At 43.0% G+C, this 19529-nt stretch overlaps 1 protein-coding gene across 1 annotated transcript in view; it reads left to right on the top strand.

Annotated features, from left to right (window-relative positions):
* XPO7 (exportin 7) overlaps positions 1-15034 on the top strand; it is a 91341-nt gene extending 76307 nt beyond the window's left edge. The window contains exons 17-28 of the mRNA XM_070375512.1: positions 619-679; positions 1360-1468; positions 2359-2465; positions 4675-4763; positions 5482-5589; positions 7456-7538; positions 7780-7994; positions 8231-8369; positions 10107-10267; positions 11674-11772; positions 12275-12402; positions 13418-15034. Of these exons, the coding sequence (XP_070231613.1) occupies positions 619-679; positions 1360-1468; positions 2359-2465; positions 4675-4763; positions 5482-5589; positions 7456-7538; positions 7780-7994; positions 8231-8369; positions 10107-10267; positions 11674-11772; positions 12275-12402; positions 13418-13511 (1393 nt within the window). The 3' untranslated portion in view covers positions 13512-15034. The remainder of the gene's footprint in view (positions 1-618; positions 680-1359; positions 1469-2358; positions 2466-4674; positions 4764-5481; positions 5590-7455; positions 7539-7779; positions 7995-8230; positions 8370-10106; positions 10268-11673; positions 11773-12274; positions 12403-13417) is intronic.
* The last annotated feature ends 4495 nt before the right edge of the window (positions 15035-19529 follow it).

Here is a 19529-nt window from a genome sequence, read left to right as displayed (position 1 = left end):
GCATAGGTGGCAGTAAAGTCCTTCTGGATTTTTCTATCAGCTTATAGGTAGAAGCAGCCTGATCATAAACTTTGCAATAAAAGTAGTGGCTACACACCCTCTTGACTTGGATTCAGTCTACTATAAAGGTTGAATTGCTCCAAAACAGCTTATCACACCAGGGGTCTACAAGAGAAGTAAACCCTATAAAAATTATTTGGATGGCTTTTGTCATACAGAGCTAGTCTCATTCTAAATGCATAGGAGAGAGGTTTATTCACACCTGCAGTGGGTGCTGTACACAGGCTTTAGCGCTTAATTCTCTTTCAGAAGCCCTGTTGAGAAAAGCTACTCTAGGATATCATGATTCTTGAGGGAAACTGCTGGGTTTTAGCTATTTTCTTACACATAGACGTCGAGATGGGTATTCTTTCATCTGTCAGTTAAAATGCTGTTTAGAAGAGAATTCCTTTTTCCCCAATTTGGCAGTGTCATATTCAAATGGTTAAGACAAATAGACTATCCAGGCATGGGATTCATAGTACAGGAAGAAACTGCTCTCACCTAGAAGGTGCCCATTCTGCAGCAGAGGTTCTTACTTTGCATCACACTTTCCTTGACCCTCTTCCTCCTTACATACAGTAGTGTAAGGAAGCTAGTGAAGCTGAGTGCGGTACAGTTCATGCTGAACAATCACACGGTGAGTGGTTGAGCCCCTTTCCTGGTCCTGCTCTCCAGCCACCTCCCCTCCCACATACTCTCAGCAGTGGACATGTTCACATTGAGCTCCTTGGTGCTCAGTCCCTCACACTGCCTTCATACTGCCAGATGATGCTTACTGTCATCAGAGCTACTCTTTGGGATCCAGATAATCTGAGTTATGGTGAAGTCACCGACTATTGGAGAAGGCAATGGCAACCCACTCCAGTACTCTTGCCTGGAAAATCCCATGAGCGGAGGAGTCTGGTAGGCTACAGTCCATGGGGTCGCTAAGAGTCAGACATGACTGAGTGACTTCACTTTCACTTTTCACTTTCATGCATTGGAGAAGGAAATGGCAACCCACTCCAGTGTTCTTGCCTTGGAGAATCCCAGGGACAGGGGAGCCTGGTGGGCTGCCGTCTATGGGGTCGCAGAGTCGGACACGACTGAAGCGACTTAGCAGCAACAGCACCAACTATTACTGTTACTAAAATAACTTAGTTGTAGGTAACAGTAACAGTTTAAAAAAAATTTTTTTTAATACTCCTCATTTACCATTAAGGAATGATGATATGGCCATTAACTTGAAAGGGCTCAGTAATTCTAAAATTACTGGCTTGCATTCCGCTTCTAACCCTGTGTTTTTATTTTTGTAACTTGTTTTCTTTTTTTCAATAGAGCGAGCACTTTTCATTCTTGGGTATTAACAATCAGTCCAACCTGACAGACATGCGGTGTCGAACTACCTTCTACACAGCACTTGGGCGTCTCCTCATGGTGGATTTAGGTACTGCAATAAACCCTAGTGGCTAGTGAAGTAATTTGGCATTGTTCTCAATTTTTACGCAAGGATAGAAAACTAAATGTTGGGAGAAGTCTTTGCTGTTGTTTCAAAAATATCTGAAATTACAGTTTGATTTCACCAACAACAGAGTGTGGTATCATGATCCCTGTAACTGGAAGAAAATTACAGTATGTGTCTGAAGTTTTCATCTGATAGGTTTTAAAATTCTATTCATGATTCTCATCTGTAAGATAAGGGAATTGAGAATTGAGATTCCTAAATGCATCTCATTGGCCAGATAATCCCTCCTGCCACATTGGGGTGCAGCCCACCTGAGACGGCCAGTATTCCTCAGCACCCGCTTCCCTGGCACAGACGTACCAGGAGAGCTTATGTATCTTTCTGGTTCTGGTTGTGATATTAGCAGTTTGGGCTCAGCTTACAACCTGAAGCTTAATAGTATCACAATTTTTAGCTGTTTAGGTTTATTCCTCCTACTAGACTTACAAGGTAAAACCTTCTGTGTTTATGAAGAATTACTTAAAAAGGGAGGGGGGTAATAAACTCCTCCACGTATGCCTAATTCAGGTTCAGGTCTCATCTAGTTCTCATACACCAGACTCGGTCATTTCTCATCAGAATCTTTGATATTGAACCTCATTGGGGCATTCCTGAGTTAGATGATTTCTGCTGTGATGATTTTTCTAGTTTAAAAAATTATCTCTGTACATAATTTTATTCTGAAATTACTACTAATACCTACTGGGATAATCAAGAGACTGCTCTGAATTATCCCTGGATCTGTACTTCCTTTATAGCAACTTACTTTTCACACATACCACAGCCTTGCACGTTTTGTATTGGGGTCACAGCCCGGGTTATTTTCCTTACAGGAGAGGATGAAGACCAGTATGAGCAGTTCATGCTGCCGCTCACAGCGGCGTTTGAGGCTGTGGCCCAGATGTTTAGCACTAACAGTTTCAACGAACAGGAGGCAAAGGTAAGTCCTTCACACACTGATCAGCTTCTGGTTGAGGGCTAGTCCCTGAGAGAGACTGGATTGGATAGCACTGCAGAAAATAGTGTTTTATCTGTAGATTTTCTACTGATACAGCTTTTTACTCAGTCTCTTGGATTCCTGGGATTTTTAAATAGAAGAACCAACATAAGTTTATAAATTCTTAAGTGTTTATGTTCTTAAACAGTTCTTAGGATTTTTTATCTTTAAGTTTTCACATGTGTTAGCATAATGTTAACATGTTTTCTCATTGCCTTTTTAATCTCTGAAGTATATTTGGTCATGTCTCCTTTTCATTTTTAATACTGCTTATTAGTGCTTTCTTTCGTTTTTCTAGATGTCTTGCGAGAGATTTGTTAGTTTATTAGTCTGCTCACAGCACACAAAAGAATTCTTCCTTTTTTCATTTTCTTTGTTTTATTTCTGTTTTATCTGTTTTCTATTTCATTCATTTCTGCTCTTAATCTTTATCTTTATACCTTTTACTTGAATCTTTTCTGTGGTTGCCACTTCACTTTTCAAGCTCTTCTTTCCTAATACGGTCATTTAAAACTATAAATGTCTCTTTAGGTGTATTATTTCATAAATGTTGTTTTGTTTTTTTAATTAGTGTAAAAAAAAAAAAAAAAACATAAAACTTAACATCTCAGCCATTTTTAAGTGGTTTAGTAGCAGTAAGTTTTCACATTGTTTTGAAACGGGTCTCCAGAATCCACAAGCTATGATATATAGCATCTTTCATTATCATTCAGCTTTTTGCATTTTATTTCCATTAAGATTTCGTCTTTTGACGCATGAGTCATTTAGAAGGGTTTGTAAATTTCCATATAAATGGAATTTTAAAGTTACCTTCAGTTATTGATTTCTAGCTGTCAGAATAGCCATCTTTTTTTTTTGCTTTCCTCCTCTTCTTGTTTCTTGCACACCTGCTCTCTTTACCTATAGATCTCTGTACCAAAACCAGAAACAATGGACTATTAATATTTGTAGGACTTTTCTGTAGTGTTCATGGCACTAATACTGAGTTTTAGAGCCACCAAATAGCCCAGTGATACTGCCCTCTAAAATGCCATACTTTACCTGACATTATAAAATTCTCCTTTTTCATCTCTAGAAAGCCTCTTGGTGTTCTCTCTTCAAATTAACAAGGAAGTCAGAGAGCAATGCCAGTTACCAGACTCTCTCGTCTTTACTCTGGTGTACTGGGGTCTGAGATGGGTACTACTATCAAGGATAACTGAGGGATAGCAGCCCCTTCCCCGTCACATTAGTTCTGTACAAAACAAGTAAAATTAATGAAACAACCACCTTGGCCATGAACTACAACCATCACTATATCTTTGTCATGTCTCATGTAACAAGCCCATGTCTTAGACTTAAAGTTGAGCTTATGGTATCAGTTTAGGAATAGAGCTGTAAGCAGACAATTAGCAAAAGTGCAGACATTTTTTACAAACGAATCAGGATACTCAGTGTGCCTACTCATGGCTGTTAGCTTTTGGAAAGTGGTTTCATTGCTCTTCAGGGCCCACTAGTCAATATTCTGTTCAGAAAGAGTGCTTTGGATTTGGAATCTTGGTGTCCTAACCCTGGCCTCTTGCTGCCTACGGCAGGACTGTAATTGGGTCACAGGCTCTTATTCTGTAAAGGCATAGTATTAGTACTTTATAGATCCAAGATCCATCAGTCTTCTTTCTAGATAACCCAACCAAAAGGCAAATAGTCTTGCAGACTTCTGTCTTGCTCCTGGCGGGGTCTGCATTTGCATTCCTGTGGTACTGACGCCTTTGTAACTAGATGTGGTACCAGACCTTTAGGGATATGACTCTTTTCCGTCTTCTTGTATGTGCTTTTCTTTGCTTTTTTCTCCCCCACCTTTTCTTGAATAAGCTTTTTTGCTTTTCCATTTTTTACATACAATTTATCACATTAATGTCTTAAAATCTTATCATCCTCTGTTTTTGCTATGATGGGCCAGGAAACTATCCCTTTCTCTGGATATAAAAAGCATCCAAAACTAGTTTTTCAAGAGAAGAGATTGCATTTCTCTCTCTAGTATGGGAGAGATCGAGTCAGAATACTTGCGAAGGAATATTTGTTGAATGATAGGAGAAGGAAGATGAAATTCCCATCGGGTGGTGATAGGTTTGGTGTTTCTTCCGTCTTAACATATTTTTGCCTTCTACCACAGCGAACTCTAGTTGGCCTCGTAAGAGACCTGAGAGGGATAGCTTTCGCCTTCAATGCCAAGACCAGCTTCATGATGCTGTTCGAATGGATGTATCCTAACTCAAAGCTAGGCGTGCACCTCCACAAGCTTTACCTGGAGGGTGAATGGGTGGTGGAGTCACTGGAGAAGGTGGGAGGAATGAATTGTGAGGCTGAGAAGGTGGAGAGTTACCCAGAAGGCAGCCATATCTTTCGAGTTCTCATTCCTCAGTGATCTAATAATGTGAAGCTGCCTGGTCATTGAGATTGAGGAGTGAGTGAGGTGGGGCTCCTCAGTTTCTATTTGGGGTCCCAGTTATAAATCCCTTTGGAATTCTTGCATGTGAATTTTGCTACACTGAGAAAAGAGACTTTTCAATCTACTAATAAATAAGACAGCTGTTCTAGGAGTTAGAAAGGCTAACCTTACTAACTTCATAATCTGTAACAAAGCACTTAACATCTAAGTGCCTCCGTTTCCTCAAACAGTTATGTACAGTTATGCTTCCCTGTCACCCCACAGAAGTGGTAAGAGGACAGATAACAGGATGAAATGCATTGTGCTTCTCAGAAGAAAGGCATTATGTAAGTTAAAGTGTGTCTTTAGATGCCCGTTAAAAGGTAAAGGACACACAGTTGCTCTAGAACCTTCTGTTTAGAAAGACGCTAAGATTAGCAAGCAGGAGACAGGGAATCAGAGAACTGTAATTTGGCAGTTCGTGCCTGACCAGTGCTGAGAACTTCTGTACCTTTCTGGATTCAGAATTCTTCCTTAGCTTTTCATTTACAGCTACCCCTCCTACATGCCCATCCTGCAGCGGGCCATTGAGCTGTGGTACCATGACCCAGCTTGTACTACACCTGTGCTCAAGCTGATGGCTGAACTGGTCCACAACAGGTAAGCAGGGAGAGTCTCAAAAGGCCCCGCCGCCCTTCATCTGAGCGGGCCCTACGGTTGTTTGTTTTATCTAGTGTTTTCAGCAGATTATAGAGGGTACTAAGATTCACTGCTGTCAAACTTTGAAAACCTCTGATAGACTGTGTTCTGTTTTTGTTTGTTTGAAAGAAGGATGTCCCCACCCACACAAACCCATAGCGGCTTGCAGGAAGTAAGTCACTTTTTAAAAAGCGTCTCAAGATACCCACTCTTAAGTGTGACCAAGAGTCTCATTTATAAATTTCTTTTTCATTTATTTATTTTTAATTGAAGGATAATTATAACGGATCAGCCATAAGTATACATATGTCCCATTATGTATTCATTGTTAGGCAGATGACAGCTGAATCAGTGAAGGTTTATCTTAAATTAAGAAAGATTTCCAAAATACTACATTTTAGATTTGCCCAGCAATTTAGGGGCGTAAAGAAAAGACAACTTCAGCACCTTGACTTCACTAGAGCTTCAGCTCTGCATCTGCCTTGCATCTGTACCAGCACACCTGAGAGAATTAGTCATTTTTACAACTACCTTAGTGAAGAAGTGGGTGATAGTCACAGAAGCTGTAGCCACCTGTGAGGCTTATAGTTAAGACTTATTTATAAAATAAACATTGAAGAACATCTGCTCTTTGCCAGTTAGGCACTTTGATACTGATTGTGCCAGACAAACCTCGCCCACTTAGATGTTACATTCTGGAGGGACAATAGGCAGTAAAACAAGTGTGGAAGATCATTTGACAGAAGTAAGATAATAAAACAAGGGAGCTGAAGAAGAGAAGGATTCTCATAGACAGTGATATAGATGGACCAGAAGCATTCTGGTATTCCCTGCAAGGAGAGGGAAAAAGCAGTCAAAACAGAAAAGAACTGCAGTGGTCCTGAGACAGAATGAGCTTGCTGGCTGAAGCCTAGGGAAGGAGGGGAGACCATGGTGGGCGACCAGTCAGACACATCGAGCAGCAGCTCAGAACAGCAGTAGTGAAGCATGGTGTGTACTCTCAGTATGTGGGAAGCTACTGGAGTATGTTAAGCAGGGATTAAAATGATCTCCTTGACATTATTTAAAGGTGTCCTTCTAGCTTCACGTGGAGAATGAGACCCTAGGGGCAAGAGCGGAAGCAGAAGGACCTCACAGCAGGCGGGTGGGTTCAGGACATATTGGAGAGCTAGATCTTGATGGATCTTGATGTTCTCTGTGGCGGGGGTGGGGGGGGAGGAAGAATCAAGAGGACTTGTGTTGGTCTGAGGCCTTACCAGCCATGAGGTCAGCGACCTCATTAAGCAGTAGAGGAGCAAGCCAAGGAGGAGAACTCTGGCCTAGGGGGCAGTCAGGAATGCAGAACTCAGGTTGATGACGTTGTTTGCCCTCCCGGCTTGACTCCCCAGGTAGCGCTTTCAGTCCCTTCACAGCTTTTTTTCAGAAGTAGGGACGATGCTTGTACCCTGCCCGCAGTTGCCAGTGAATCTAGAGAGGTAATATGTAATAGATTAAAGTCTGCAGGGCTGTGAATGAGTACAACCAAGCAATGACTGTGCTAGAACCCATACTTTAAATCAAATTGAGAATTTTTAAAATAATTTATTTCCAGCTTCATTTCCCTTGTTTCTTTTAAATGTTTTCGGTTTGAGCAGCAGAACTTGAATGTATCATGTTTTTCTTCAAGATACAACAAGCTACATCACTGGTTATCTTGTATTAACTTGGTTATTTCACATTAGGATAGGTAGTCTGTGTCTTCACGCTAAAAGTATCACCTAAGGTACTCAGGCAAGAGTAAGTCTTCCAGCAACATCTCTGACTTTTATCTCCTCTGTGTTTGCTCAGATCCCAGCGACTCCAGTTTGATGTCTCATCCCCCAATGGCATCTTACTCTTCAGAGAAACCAGCAAGATGATAACAATGTATGGTAAGCAGTTAAGAGGAGCAGAACCCTGGAAGTGAATTCTAGCCCAGTCACCACACTCCGCAGTGTGGGTCTCAGGCCAGCCCTGGCAGTATCCAGGACAGCACTGCCAAGGCATGCTGTGTTGTTCATGCACTCGTGTTACAGCGCCACCCGGTGCCAAGGGCTTTTGGACTAATAGGTTGGGTTGGTGTGTAAACTGTCAGCTACCACGTGATTGAATAAATGTATCTTGTCTACTCAGGCAATCGCATCCTGACACTAGGAGAGGTCCCGAAGGATCAGGTCTACGCACTGAAGCTCAAGGGCATCTCCATCTGTTTCTCCATGCTGAAGGCTGCTCTCAGCGGGAGCTACGTCAATTTTGGAGTCTTCCGTCTCTATGGGGATGATGCCCTGGACAATGCTCTACAGACCTTCATCAAGCTGCTCCTCTCTATCCCCCACAGCGACCTCCTGGTAAGCCCTGAGCTTCATCATTGACCGAATCTGAGCCCCTCATCATGTCAGTCTTTTTTTTTTTTTTTTTTTGGCTGAGGCCATGATTGAATGTTTCTCTGAAGAACTGGAAGCTAGCTCCACTGGGCCCTTCTGTCTTCCCATCTGAAGGGCACTAAGCTGTTTATTTCTGATTGTGCTCACACATGCTGAGGTACACATGACCTCCTCTGACTCTAACCCTGCTTCTCCCACAGGATTACCCCAAGCTCAGCCAGTCTTACTATTCACTACTGGAAGTCCTCACCCAGGACCACATGAACTTTATTGCAAGCCTGGAACCTCATGTCATCATGTATATTCTCTCTTCCATTTCTGAAGGACTTACTGCACTTGGTAAGCACCTGGGTGGGTGGGTGGGCTGGTCAATTGGCTTTTACCACCTCACTAAGCAGAAGGGAGAATCTTGCCTCAATAGGATTACTGCTTTGGGGAGTTGTCCCTCACACCAGAGTATATAACTCTTGAGAACATTCTCCTCCAGCACATACTTACTGATGCCCTCCTACAGACTAGGCACTAAGGACCTAGTAATTAGTCCCTGTCCCTTGGGAGCTTTTCATCTGGTAGATGAAATAGACTTGTAGACAGATGACTGCCTGTTCCCGCCCTTACCTGTGTAAGCACAGCAGTGGGGTGAGTACAGAGTGTGTAGGAGCACCCCGGAAGAATACCTGAATTCCTGGCCTTGAGGAGGGTGTCCTGCAAGGCGCTGAACGGGCATCATCAGATGAATTGGGGAAGAAGCCTCCTGGCAGCAGGAACAGCAAGTACTAGCCCCCAAAGGCAAGGAAGAACCAGGAACTCCAGATGGCAAGAGAGGAGTGAGGCGAAGCTGGAGGGAGAGAGGAGGCAGGGCAGATCTGGAGGTCATGGAGGCTGCCCTTCAGCTGGATCAGGGTGCTTGGATCCTAGCCTTAGGGCAGTGGAAGCAGTGGGGCATTTTACTCAGCGTACTCCGTAAGTCTTTTCATCCTACTCCACCTGGCTCTGGTCAACCATTTTGTTACCACACTGCCCGCCAGCCACCTGTCTTAGTTGGTGTGTATGTGTACAGAAAATAAAATACATTTTTAGACTAAGCTGAGCAAAACATAAGTCAACTGAAAAATGATCATAATTTATTGCAAATGCACAGAGAATGACTCTTGAATTGTCTGCCATGGTGAGTTAGCCACACTTCTGTGCCACTTCCTTGATATGCACTTACCCCTAGCAGGGTGCATAACCATATCTAGAACCATCCAGCCAGGTATCAGATCCTGCTTTAGAAGGCTGTTTTTTAGCTTCTTGAAAAACCTTGGCTTGCACAGAAGCAGCATGGTTTACTCGTTTAGGCCTGTGGTCTGAGCCTCACCAAGTCAGTGCTGTCTGCAGGCTGCACTGCAATGTCCCCTTTATAAATGCACAGACACCTGCAGCTTTACACCACACACTTCCCCAGAAATGCCAGAGAGAAAAGAATGTTTCAGCACCCCACTCTTAACAAACCGTAGTGTCGATAGGCTGTACTAAGCTGGGTTCAGTGACATCACCCAGGTAACTCGGAGCACAGGCTCACGTCGCGTGCTTGGATTCTAATCATTGCTCTTCCAATTACTTGCAGTTACTAGACCTTAAGGCAAGTCACAGAACCTCTACACACTTCTGTTTACTCATTGGTAAAATGGAACACCTACCTCCTGGCGTTCTCTAAAGGATAAAATAGAGATAAAGTCCTTAGCACAGTATCTGACACAATAAAAGCACTTGCTCTACTATAAGCTATTTGTTACTTTTTATGAAGCAGAAGACATAAATCCACATCATATGAAGTCAATAATTTCAGTAGTATTTCTATTATTAGCTATTATGAAGAGCTCATTTTCAGATTTGGCATTAAACCCGGCTGTAAGATGAGGGTGAGAGGTTAACAGACAGCATCCCCATTGGTAGTCTTGGCTACACCAGCCACGTCCCCAGTCCAGCTAGGTGCCTCTGAGGCGTCTAAGCTTGGCACCTCACATTCAGCTGCATTGCCAGTGGCAGCTCAGTACCCCTGCTCTGTTCCATCCCTGCCCTGCTCTCTTCCAGACACCATGGTATGCACAGGTTGCTGCTCCTGCCTGGACCACATCGTGACATACCTCTTCAAGCAGCTTTCACGCAGCACCAAGAAGAGGACGACGCCCCTGACCCAGGAGAGCGACCGCTTCCTGCATATCATGCAGCAGCATCCAGAGATGATCCAGCAGGTGAGGAGTGTGAGGGGCAGGAGGTGGCATGGGAGAGAGAACCTCTCTGAGAGGGGGAGGCCCAGCAAGATAATGAACTTGACCAACATCTCACCTGGTTAATGCTGCCAAGGAGAATTTTATGCCTTAAAATGACAGCAGATTTTTGAGTTTGCTGAGAAATCACTGAATGTGGATATAGAAAATCCGAAAAAATCAGGTTTTGAATTTTTCTTCTGAGTGTCACACCAGCCCCCATGCCTTGGGCCTGTCCCATGAGCACCGTCCTCCTTCCATGGCAGTGGCTTTGCTCATGAGTACCCAGCTGTAAAACTTGTGCTGCCACTTGCAGAATAGAAGAGTGTAGGACAGGGAATTCCCGGCAGTCCAGTGGTTAGGACTCCAAGCATTCACTGCTGAGGACGTGGGTTTGAGAGTCCCTTGGACTGCAAGGAGATCCAACCAGTCCATTCTGAAGGAGATCAGCCCTGGGATTTCTTTGGAAGGAATGATGCTAAAGCTGAAACTCCAGTACTTTGGCCACCTCATGCGAAGAGTTGACTCATTGGAAAAGACTCTGATGCTGGGAGGGATTGGGGGCAGGAGGAGAAGGAAACGACAGAGGATGAGATGGCTGGATGGCATCACTGACTCGATGGACGTGAGTCTGAGTGAACTCCGGGAGTTGGTGATGGACAGGGAGGCCTGGCGTGCTGCAGTTCACGGGGTTGCAAAGAATCAGACACGACTGAGCGACTGAACTGATCTGATCTGATCTGATCTGGGAGACTAAGATCCCTGCAAGCCACACTGTGCAGCCAAAAAACTTACATGTTGTTCTACCTTTCAAATAAAGCTCTCGGTTTAACAAAAAGAAAAAAGAGCACATGACAAAAGGAGATAACTGACCACACATGGAGATCAAACCGTATGCCTACCATTATTTAATTTGTATGCAACATATTTTCAAAAATAAGATTTGCAGAAATACACCAGATAAAAATAGATAAGGAAAAAGAATCAATGGAATAATTTAAGATTTTAGCCAATAATATTTTAACCAACCTCATCTTTATCTACGTTTTTCTCTAAGAAATCGTGAACATCCCCAAAATGTTATAAATCTGTCTCTTCTGATACAAGATCCTGAGAGCTTTAGTGCAGGGTGATTTTGCTTATTATAATCATTTACTTGACCGATCCCATTACCCACAAAAACCAGAGTTAACTGGAAAGGTCCATTTTTAAATGAATGATCAAACCAATTCCCTGGAAAGGGAATATCTTGTAACTCACCTTATAATAGATTTAAATGAAGTTTCATGAACTCAGAAAAGGCTTTAAGCCTAATAAACTCTGTCTGGGATCTGTAGTTCTGTTTTGGGTAGCTACACACCAGGTCACTGCCTCCGCTTCTCTGTTTCCAGATGCTGTCAACGGTGCTGAATATCATCATCTTTGAAGACTGTAGGAACCAGTGGTCTATGTCCCGACCCCTACTCGGCTTGATACTACTTAATGAAAAGGTAGGAGAACCAGCTCCTTGGTATCCAGGGCACTGTGGGAAAGACAAAAACACCCCCACAGTGGTGAGAGAGAGAAAGTGGCCCATTTTCTGAGCATATCCTGTTCATGCGCTGAACAGAACATAATCACTTAAACATTAGAAGTGAGCACCTGTAGCAGTTCAGACAGAAGGGGAAGGATGAGGAAGTGTGACAAGGAGAGAAGCCTCTGGAGATCAGAGCACCTGAGGCCTACATTCTAGTTCCAGTTCTGCCATAAACAGACATAAATCTAAAAATTCTTACAAAAGAAGAATCTGCATCAGGTGACCCTCGTAGCATTTATCACTTTAAGATTCTAGATTTTTAAGTAAGATAATGATAGCCTACAGGTGCTTGCATGAACTTAAAAAAAGTATCCAATTTTGTTTCTTCTAGAACACTCCTGTTCTTCAGGTGATGAGGGGCTAGTCAGCCTTTCTGCCTCTTCTCTCCTTACCTTCTCTCTCTCTCTGCCCTGCAGTATTTTTCTGACCTAAGGAACAGTATCGTGAACAGCCAGCCACCAGAGAAGCAGCAGGCTATGCATCTGTGCTTTGAAAACTTGATGGAAGGCATCGAGCGAAACCTTCTAACGAAAAACAGAGACAGGTGAGTGTCGAAGGCTCTGCCAAGAAATCCTGGGCAACTGTTAGTTTTCAGATCATTGAAACATAGGAGACTCCTTCAAAGTCTTCTAGAGGCCGTCTAAAAAGAAATGCTGCCCAATAGAAAAGCAAGCCACAAAATAATTTTAAATTTTCTAGTTGCTGTAAAAAGAAACAATATTCATTTTAATATCTTTTATTTATTTAACCCATGTGTCTAAAATAATGTTAATGTGTAATCAGTATTTTTAAACTGAGAATTTTAACATTCTTTTTATTGTGCTAAGTCTTCAAGATCTTGCGTATTTTACAATTAACAGGACATCTCAATTCAGATGCTAAATTTTCATCGGAAATACTTAATTTGTATTTAGATTTCCTAAGATTTACAGTTGACAAAGTAGACTCCCGTACGTAAGTTGTTCTAGACATACTTAGTTATCCAATAACTGAACTTATTCAGGTTTTCCTAAATTGATTTTTTAAATTTTCTTTCATTTTAATTAATTTAAAATAGAGCTTTTAACTTCAAATTAATTAAGGTACAGTTGGGGAACTGAATTTTAAATGTCTTTTCATTGCATTCAGTTCCTCAGTTGCTCTGAGCACTTCAAGTGCTGTACAGCCACCTGTGACTAATGGCTACCATACTGGACAGCACAGGTCTCTTGGCATTAAGACATGAGACAGCCTCATTCTCGTCAAGCCCTCACCTCGTGAGGGTTACTTCCTATCTGACAGAGATGAGATTGAGATTCCTTTTGTGCTGCCATGAGCCTGAAATGATCCTCAGAGCCCTGGATTTAACCAGATCTTGAGCTTGCCTTGAAATTGTCAGGGAGAAAGGGGTGCAAAACTAGCCCAGCTTCTCCTTAGTTTTAGGACTGAAGTTAACTGACCTGAGAACCTATTGTTTCAAACATTCTGCCTCTCAGTAGCCACTTGCTTGCTAGAAACATTTTCGGCAAAGACCTTTTCCTTCCACTCTGCTCCCCCAACTTACATGCTCCTCTCTGTAGGTTCACCCAGAACCTGTCGGCATTCCGTCGAGAAGTCAACGACTCGATGAAGAATTCCACGTATGGAGTGAATAGCAATGATATGATGAGCTGACACCTCCTTGGACTCTACCTGTACAGAGCAGTGCCCCTTTGGTCTGACCCAGGGGGCGAACAATTACAATGGAGAGGGCTTGGCTGATCCTGGCCCCCTCCTCCAGGGGTATGGGGAAAATGGCAGAGGTCAACTAGCTTCTTCCCCAGGGAATAGGGGTGTGCGTGCACTCACTTGGGGGGCAGGGCGCTGCTGGTTCCTGGGGGATTGGGTGGGAAGGGTGGTGGGAGGAGATACGGAGATAGAGGCACAATTGTGTGAGTCTCCAGCCCCTCTCCTCCTGGGGCCACCCACGGGGAAAGAACCCCCAGTGTCCTGCCACAACCTGCCTTGTATAAACATGTACATTTTTTCATAACATTTTGAACAAGGTTTATATTGACTCAAGTTTAAAAACAAAGTGTGACTGAAAAATTTTTACAGAGTCTAGTGCACCAATGCTGATGTGAGGGGTTGTGTATGCGAGTGAGGAAAAAATGTGTATTCTGGTGGCCTGAAGCTTTACTGGACAAGGATGTGTGAACGTGCAGAGATATATTTAGTGACACAGTGTAGAGAGGCAAAAAGAAAAAAAAAGTAAAAATTCCAAATGTATATTTTTTCTTATTGCCCTTCCCTTGGCCCCCAAATTATCACTTCCTGTTACTATATTACCCTTGTTATTAGGAACTCTAAGCCATGCGGAGCACCACCCCTCCTCCCCCGTCAGCCTAGATGCCGCCCTCGGTTCCATGGCCTCTTGCAGTGACCGTCAACTCCAGCTAAAAGTGTTTGGTGTTCTTAGCTTCATCCTCTTTCCCACTTTGCCGATCCCCCATCCTCAGACATATGCCTCTTGCTTTTAAAAGTCAGATGTAACTCTATAATTTAGGGTTCTTGGTCTCTGTTCAAAGTGGAGACCAGAGAAAAGGAGTTGAGCCAGTGGCTCTCCTGTCGAGCAATTTGGATGAGTCCACCAGAGGCCCAGTCACGTGTGGCCAATAACTTTTAGTCTTCCCCAGCCCTCGAGGCAGTGTGTGTGGATGTGTGCGTGTGGATATTTATATATGTACCCTGCACTCGTGAATGTATGAACTGGAGGATGTTACTACAGTGGAGGGGTTCTTAATAACAAGGTCTGCCTAGCATGAAGTATTTAACATTCTCCCACCCCTTTAAAAATATACATTTTTATAAAATGAAAACCATAATAAATGTTTTGAATATTAAAAAAAATTAACCTACAGAGGAAAATTAACGGAGAAAGCTATTTGCCTTGTACTTTTTCCACAACTGTTGCTGCTAGTTGTACGCATCTCTAGTTCAGCTCTCGCCCATGGGACACTCATCAATTAGGTTTTATTTTTATTTTTCTCCTCTACCCCCAGAAACAAGCCTGTTAATTTTTTTTTTTTCCTTCTCCTCTGGCGACTGTGTGGTGAATCCTTTCTTGCGTGATCAGGTTGCGGATAGACTTGTAAGGGTGTTTGCTGCATACAGTGTAAGCATTGTGACCGCCAATAAACTTCAATGGTTTCTACTGACCTGGTTTCAGCAATCAAGTCTAGTGTGTTGGCAGGGACATGTCTCATTCTGAACACATGAAACATGCATTCCTGAAAGCCAGTGGGTGACAAGGGACCCCTCAACTCTGAAATTAGCTTGTTTCTCATTGGATGAAGTCTGAGTCTCTGTCTTTTTAAAAGCAGGACTCTTAGTCTATATATTCTCCATATAAAAAACATGCTGGGCCCACAGCTATAACAGGTGAAACCTCTCTCTTTATGAGCTTCCAGGTGACAACAGGGTACCCAGGAGAGAAGTAGTAATTGCAAAGACCCCAGTTATTGTTCTGACATATATGCTCGTGGGCTGGGTGTCACTCATAGACCCTGACAAGTTCAAGGATAAATATTATCCCCCAAAATATTTGGCAGATTTCATGAGCCAGAATTGTCAAATGAAGAACAGAACTGTCGTAAAAGGGACTATTTCTCATCCCCTTTGCTATGTAGGACCCAGATGTAAAAGCATTTAGTTTCCAGGAACATTGGAAAGTATTAAAGTACTACAATATCTTCCTGTAGCTTAATGCAGAGTGACATTCAGTAATCACAGGCTCTAGAGAGCCACTCTAGTCCACTAGATATACCTTTGTCTGCTGTTTTGGTCTCTGGTCCAAAGTTATTTCACAGGCCAAAATATATATATATTCTAATACCTAGAAGGCAAGTAGAATTGATTCATCTTAGTCAAGTCTGTCTCTAAGCCTAATAGAAAATGGTCAGCCTTCATTAATATGCAGAACACTCCAGTCACATGCTCCCTTGACCTGGACTTCTAATTCTGCAGTAAATAAGGCAAAAAAATAACTTTCTCACAGATATTTGAAGAAGAAACCCTCTCTCCCAACTATCCTGAAATTCTGACTGATCAGCAAAACCCCATACCCCTCCCTTTCCTTCCACAAAAACAATTTCAGAGGCAAGAACCTCACTAGAGATGGTGTCTCCCCAGTGCAGTCCTAAGCCCAGTCCAATCATTACCAAGTGCCACAGTTAAAATTTCCCCAACCACATCAGACTTTTTAAACAGTGAAGCTGCTCCTTTCTTGATAGTTGTAAGAGGGATACCCCCCAAAGAGCCTTTTTTCCTGATCAGTTATCAGCAATTTCACATGTCAACCTAATAAATGCAAAAGCCAGTTAGTTATCTTTAAACTTTGATTTCTTCAAGAAATCTTGTGGAGCTTTTATTCAGTTGAAGAATGAATTTCTTTCCAGGCTATCCTAGGCATCAAGTCAAATGTCTCTGGACAGTGTTTCCTGACACAAAGTTACCTTACATTGACAAAAACACCTAGAATCTTTACTGCAGATCATCAAACTGTATGTCTGTATTTGTTGTTGGCTCTGCCAACAAATAGGGTTATCCATTTTCACTAAAGTATAATTCAGACAAAGGAAGAAAGGTCAAATTTAAGTTTTTAGATTTTAAGAAGTACTTTCGGCCAAGTACCAATTTTCTAATAACAAGTGACAGCCTACTAAGAAGTAATAGTTTTATGTTCTGCAGACTCAAACTTACTAAGAACTTGCTTTTTTCCCTATCAAGTGGTAAAATGTTCTAGTAACTTAACAAAGTTTTAATCAAGAGTGGAAAAAGGACCACTTTTCAAAATACCCATGGTTGTGGGGTAAGATGAATTAACTCCAGAGAGCCAAAACGCTTCTCTGTATCTCAACTACCACCAGCCAACCCGTCCTCCACCCAAGATTTTTAGCTAGATCTACAGCAAACCTACATTGCCACATGAAGTGTTACCCAAGTGCTAAAGCAGAAAGGGAAAGCAAAGATGATTACAGGGAGACTGCAAAAACCATAACTGATAACAAGGGCTGGAAAAAATGTAAATGAGTGTTACTTTAAAAGTCTTAGTTCTTTAAACCTTTCATGTTTAAAATATACTCACCAGCCATAATTAATACAACAACCAATCAGGTGCTAGATAATGTCTAAGAAGCATCTTGCATCAGTAGCGTGTCTCCTGGGTCATCTATATTTATCTTGGGTTTCTTAGATAACTCTGGAATTCACTAGTCAGCCAGTTTGGTTTATTTCAGGATCAATGGGTCACTAAACAAATGAGCCGCCAGATAGTGGGACATCAGATGATCAAAAGGGAGGATGAAATCAAGCCTCGGATATTATCCTCTTCCTCAGAAAACCTTAGGGTTCTCAGGACTGTCTCACCACTGCTGCTGTCTGTTCCTTCATCAGAATCTACTCTAAGCCATATACCTTTTTGAGGGTCAGCAACAGAAAAGGAAACTAAAAAGGAAAACACATCATTTGCAAGGCAAATTGGTACAAACTCACCCCAAAACAATGTAGTGAACGATACTTAACACAAGTACAGCTATACTTGAGATTCTTAACAATCAAGACAGACCACTCAATAAACAGGCATAACAGCACCACATGTATGGGCCAGAGCATCCTGTTATTGGGTTACAAATGAATGAAGAGTGTCAAGTGGGAAATCTAACCCCTCCTCAGTTCAGTTCAGTCACTCAGTCGTGTCCGACTGTTTGCGACCCCATGAATTGCAGCACGCCAGGCCTCCCTGTCCATCACCAACTCCCGGAGTTCACTCAGACTCACGTCCATCCAGTCATTGATGCCATCCAGCCATCTCATCCTCTGTCATCCCCTTTTCCTCCTGCCCCCAATCCCTCCCAGCATTAGAGTCTTTTCCAATGAGTCAACTTTTCGCATGAGGTGGCCAAAGTACTGGAGTTTCAGCTTTAGCATCATTCCTTCCAAAGAACACCCAGGACTGATCTCCTTTAGAATGGACTGGTTGGATCTCCTTGCAGTCCAAGGGACTCTCCAAAGTCTTCTCCAACACTATAGTTCAAAAGCATCAATTCTTCGGTGCTCAGCTTTCTTCGCAGTCCAACTCTCACATCCATACATGACCACTGGAAAAACCATAGCCTTGACTAGATGGACTTTGGTTGGCAAAGTAATGTCTCTGCTTTTTAATATGCTATCTAGGTTGGTCATAACTTTCCTTCCAAGGAGTAAGCGTCTTTTAATTTCATGGCTGCAGTCACCATCTGCAGTGATTTTGGAGCCCCCCAAAATAAAGTCTGACAGTTTCCACTGTTTCCCCATCTATTTCCCATGAAGTGATGGGACCAGATGCCATGATCTTAGTTTTCTGAATGTTGAGCTTTAAGCCAACTTTTTCATTCTCCTCTTTCACTTTCATCAAGAGGCTTTTTAGTTCCTCTTCACTTTCTGCCATAAGGGTGGTGTCATCTGCATATCTGAGGTTATTGATATTTCTCCCAGCAATCTTGATTCCAGCTTGTGCTTCTTCCAGCCCAGCATTTTTCATGATGTACTCTGCATGTAAGTTAAATAAGCAGGGTGACAATATACAGCCTTGATGTACTCCTTTTCCTATTTGGAACCAGTCTGTTGATTGGACAACAAATTAAAGGAGTTCTATGTATATCTGGATTCAAGGTCTGGAGAACAACCAAACCCAGAATACAAACTGATTAACTGGACAATGGACTTGGCCTTTTGTGAAGATCAAAGGGGCCACGCCAGTGTCTGATAGTGAAAGGGGGGGTGAAGGTAAAAGCATGTCTCCCCTCAGCTCGGAAAGACCGATGACAGGGCAATGAAGATAAAGCTCTGCAAGGCTCCATTAGTTGAGCCGGAAAATTAGTGGAAATGAAACCATTCTTTGATCTAAAAATATAACAGGACTTCATCATTTCTCTTTAGCAAGAAATCAGTTCCACACCCTTTAGTATGGGACATGTGTCACAAAACCAAATCATAAACTACCAGTCAAGCTACAAACGCTTCAAGGAAACCCTTCTACTTATAGAGGACTGCCACTGCCATCTCTTCCTCCACATTGTACCTTGTGCCTTTTCCGAGTCTTCAGGGCTCTCTCTTCTCGATGTAAACTTTTTTGTTCTTTACCCACCTTTTCAAACTCAGAGTAGAGCTCTACATCCTCTTTGAAGTCCCCCTACTGTCCCTAAGTCTCACGGGATTATCTGAGGCATTGCTAACCCCACTCCCGCCCTGTCTCAGCAACTAGAACGTGCTCCTTACAAGCCGGGCCTGACAGAAGAGATTATAATACAGAAGAGATCATAATGAAAGAAGGGATGTATATCAGGGGCGTGGGAGCGTCTGCAGAACGGGGGAGTGGAGGGTAGTTGGACCTCCTTTGGGTGAAGCCCCTGCGGAGAGATCCCGGGCTGCCTGCATTGTGCGATTAAGCTCACATCATTACCATAGGCCTCTACCGAAAGGAAAAGGGAAGAAGCCTCTGACACTAGCCCCGAAGCTCTGCGAAGGAAAGCGGGAAAGAATTCACCCCTGACCCAGCACGACTTCCCAACAAGCCTCCGCGCCCCGGAGGCGGTTCGGTGCTGTCTTTCGGTCCCCGCCGCGCCTGCGCACAGAGGCCCGTTCCACGGGCGCGTGCTCTCAGGGCCGCCGCTC

The sequence above is a fragment of the Bos mutus genome, chromosome 8 (assembly GCF_027580195.1).
Source record: "Bos mutus isolate GX-2022 chromosome 8, NWIPB_WYAK_1.1, whole genome shotgun sequence".
Taxonomy (NCBI): Eukaryota; Metazoa; Chordata; class Mammalia; order Artiodactyla; family Bovidae; genus Bos; species Bos mutus.
Note: the sequence above shows the minus strand (reverse complement) of the source record. Positions and strands in the feature narration are given on the sequence as shown.